Source organism: Sphaeroforma arctica (genome assembly GCF_001186125.1).
Source record: "Sphaeroforma arctica JP610 unplaced genomic scaffold supercont1.2060, whole genome shotgun sequence".
Taxonomy (NCBI): domain Eukaryota; class Ichthyosporea; order Ichthyophonida; genus Sphaeroforma; species Sphaeroforma arctica.
Window position 1 is genome coordinate 1 of NW_014038498.1, and position 2984 is coordinate 2984.

Sequence of the window (2984 nt, forward strand, 5' to 3'; positions counted from 1 at the left end):
TTTATATTTGTATACACATAGCAGCATTTGTGGAGTGTTTGTCACATGGTTAAACACCAAGTGAATCAACCGGCAATGTATGTGGCTGCGAAATTGCAATAAAACATATTTGCAAAACTTCTCGGTCTGTAGAGCTTCGTCTGTGGCGGAAAGTGATATAGCCGAAATAGCACACTGCGACACTGATCGTTGCGGGTGGTGGGTGTCAGGGACATCCTACACTCTCGTAGAGAGTACCTACGGAACCCCAAGGGGACAGGACAGGACGGGCCGCCTCCCTGGAGCCCGGGGAGGGACCCTCCACCATCTACAATACTGCACTCTACCATCTTACGTGATGCAGAAGACTGATAGGATTCATCACACAGCACACATAAGTGGCTGTCACCTTATGCTATTACGTCGCTGTCAGGGGGCCAATACTGTGACCAATAATCAGAGTTGTGTGGCTATATATCCGTCTGGAAGCTATTGATTTGGGTTTCCATTAGAGGTACTAGAGTAAAGGCTTATTTATCGTTTGGTTCTCCACCGTGTATTTGAAATCCTTTACCTTTCTCATCCTTCACTTCATTGTTCGGGAATCGGGAGAGCACAGCTTCTTTACACGAACTGTTTGGTTATTGGTATTTGGTAAGGTCACAATATCGTGTTTCAACCAGCTGTTACCTCAATATTTTAAAGACGAAGCCGAATTTGTTTAAGTCCTGAATATAATAGCATGTAGAACCAACTATATTATCCCAATATTTCAAAGACAAAGCCATAAGTGTTTAAGCCCTGATTACCTTACAATCACCTCTCCCTTTTGGACTGCTAAACTTCAACTGACAGTCCATTTCTAATCATAGCGCTTTTGACATTGATTTTATGAATACATACTGTTGTGCAATATTCATTTTTACTCTATCTGTTAAATATTTCCTCCACTACAGAGTGAAGGTTATATTACATCACTCAAAAAGTAAAATTTATGCACAATTGCACATATCGTAAAACTGGTCTACAGACTGACACTGAATTACAACATCATAGAGCATATCTAAATATATCCTCATATCCTCATAGGTCAGAAGTTTTACGATTTTTTGTTCTTTTAACGCTGGTAAAACTCCGACGGAACTCATTGGCACTCCACCGACAAGTTTCTCAATAGAAATCCAATCAAAAAAATACTTTCAGATTATACGACGATAAACTGAAACTCAAAACTCAAACTGACGAAGATTTGAAACTTAAAAAGTATGAGCGAATCATTTCGCATTTTGGGATTCATGTTTCATCCGCTCTGGACGACGGTCTCTACTGCAGCCATAACCCTCTATGTTTCCTTTAGAGTGCAATACCGCAGCCGCCTTGTTGTGATTAGTTATTTACAGCAACCCCAATCCCTATTCCCTAGTCCCATTATATCATTTCTAAACAGTGGAAACACCAGAGACAAAGTGTTTTCAGTTTTACACACTATTAAATACAGCATACATTAACTTGACACACTAATTCTATCTTCATTTTATTTAAAAGCACACGCTGCTTAAAAGTAATATTATAATTCAACATGTTTTCAACTGTCACATCAACTGCGGGAGCGGCTTTGCCAGCCAAGGTTTGTCACTGTTTTATTCGTGCACATTGGTTCGATGCTGTACAGATTAATACTAATCCCGGCAGTAAATTGGTTTGGTTTTCCAATTACTATTCATTTTTAGCTTATTGACATGTTTGATTCATCATTTTGCTATATAGACACGATACCAAACCTACGGCCCTTCGGAGTCCTACTCGGCGCTCTTGAGGAAGAAGATTATGCCGGATCTAAACACACCAGCCACAACGGTATGTGTATCACATTTCTCTCGCTCACTTGGGTCACATCCTTTTGTTTTGATACATTTAATACAGCTGTCCAATAAGTATGATTAGAGTTACTTTTTGATTAAGTTCACTTTGGATGTGTAAAATAAGTCACACTGCTAATCGATCGTACCTTGGAATATTGTGGTATTTATCATGCAGTCTCCAATTAAGTCGTGCACATACATCGGCCAGAACTTGGCATCGCAAGCGTTTAATTACGTGGACCAACTCAAGTCAGCGATACCCGAGTTTCTTTACGAGCTTGGAAGTCAGATCTGCCGTCAAGAGTAAGTTTTAGATGTGATGATAGTATAATTAGCTCTCAATGATAACTTTTAAGTCGTGTGTACCACGGGTGATTCGGTGCAGTCGAATGATATATGCACAATATATACCGTACACACGGTCTAATCCATCAACTGTACTTTCTCCGATACAGGTTTTTAACCACCAAAGGTATCTTCCGCCTCCCAGGCGGGCTTAAGCAGATCCAACTGCTGGAGAAGAAAGTAGAGCTGCCCAACGCTGATGTGAAGGGGTTGCTCTCCGAGGTGGAGGACTCTCGAGTTCTCACTGGGTTGTTGAAGGTGTACATCAAAAACCTTCCCGAACCCATCATCACCACCAGCGAATTGATCCAATTCGAAAAGTAAGTCGTGCTTGATCAGTTGTGTGTGCATACCGCTGGATGTGATGTAATAGCATGTGCTTGTACTGTGCATAAAACTTGCCTCAGCAGCTCATGAGATACATATGATGTAGATGTTTACATGAATCTATCTATGATTTATCACAGATCTTTAAATGACGACGAGACCTTCCTCCAATTGGGAATGGTAATGCCGGAGGTGCATCTCAACGTCCTCCGGTTTGTCTTAAAGATATTGAGAGCCATCGCGGCCAAGAAAAAGGTCAACGAAATGAACGCCGAGTAAGTTATTATCTGAATACGTTTACATTCGTGTATATTTTAAAGGATGTTATGTCATTCGACTAGTTTTGGTTATTTATGCGAGTTAGTGAGTATTTATTCTATGTACGTTTGAGATACACACCACACACACACACACACACCCAACACGCACACACACCTATACATATATTTTTATATATGACGTTACATATAA

At 40.4% G+C, this 2984-nt stretch overlaps 1 protein-coding gene across 1 annotated transcript; it reads left to right on the forward strand.

Annotated features, from left to right (window-relative positions):
• Positions 1-1466: 1466 nt before the first annotated feature.
• Positions 1467-2792, forward strand: SARC_12086 (hypothetical protein; the record flags this gene model as incomplete). The annotated part of the gene is made up of 5 exons (XM_014293814.1): positions 1467-1606; positions 1747-1836; positions 2017-2144; positions 2297-2506; positions 2654-2792. The coding sequence occupies exons 1-5, from the start codon at positions 1559-1561 to the stop codon at positions 2790-2792; spliced, it is 615 nt and encodes a 204-aa protein (XP_014149289.1). The 5' UTR covers positions 1467-1558.
• Positions 2793-2984: the final 192 nt, after the last annotated feature.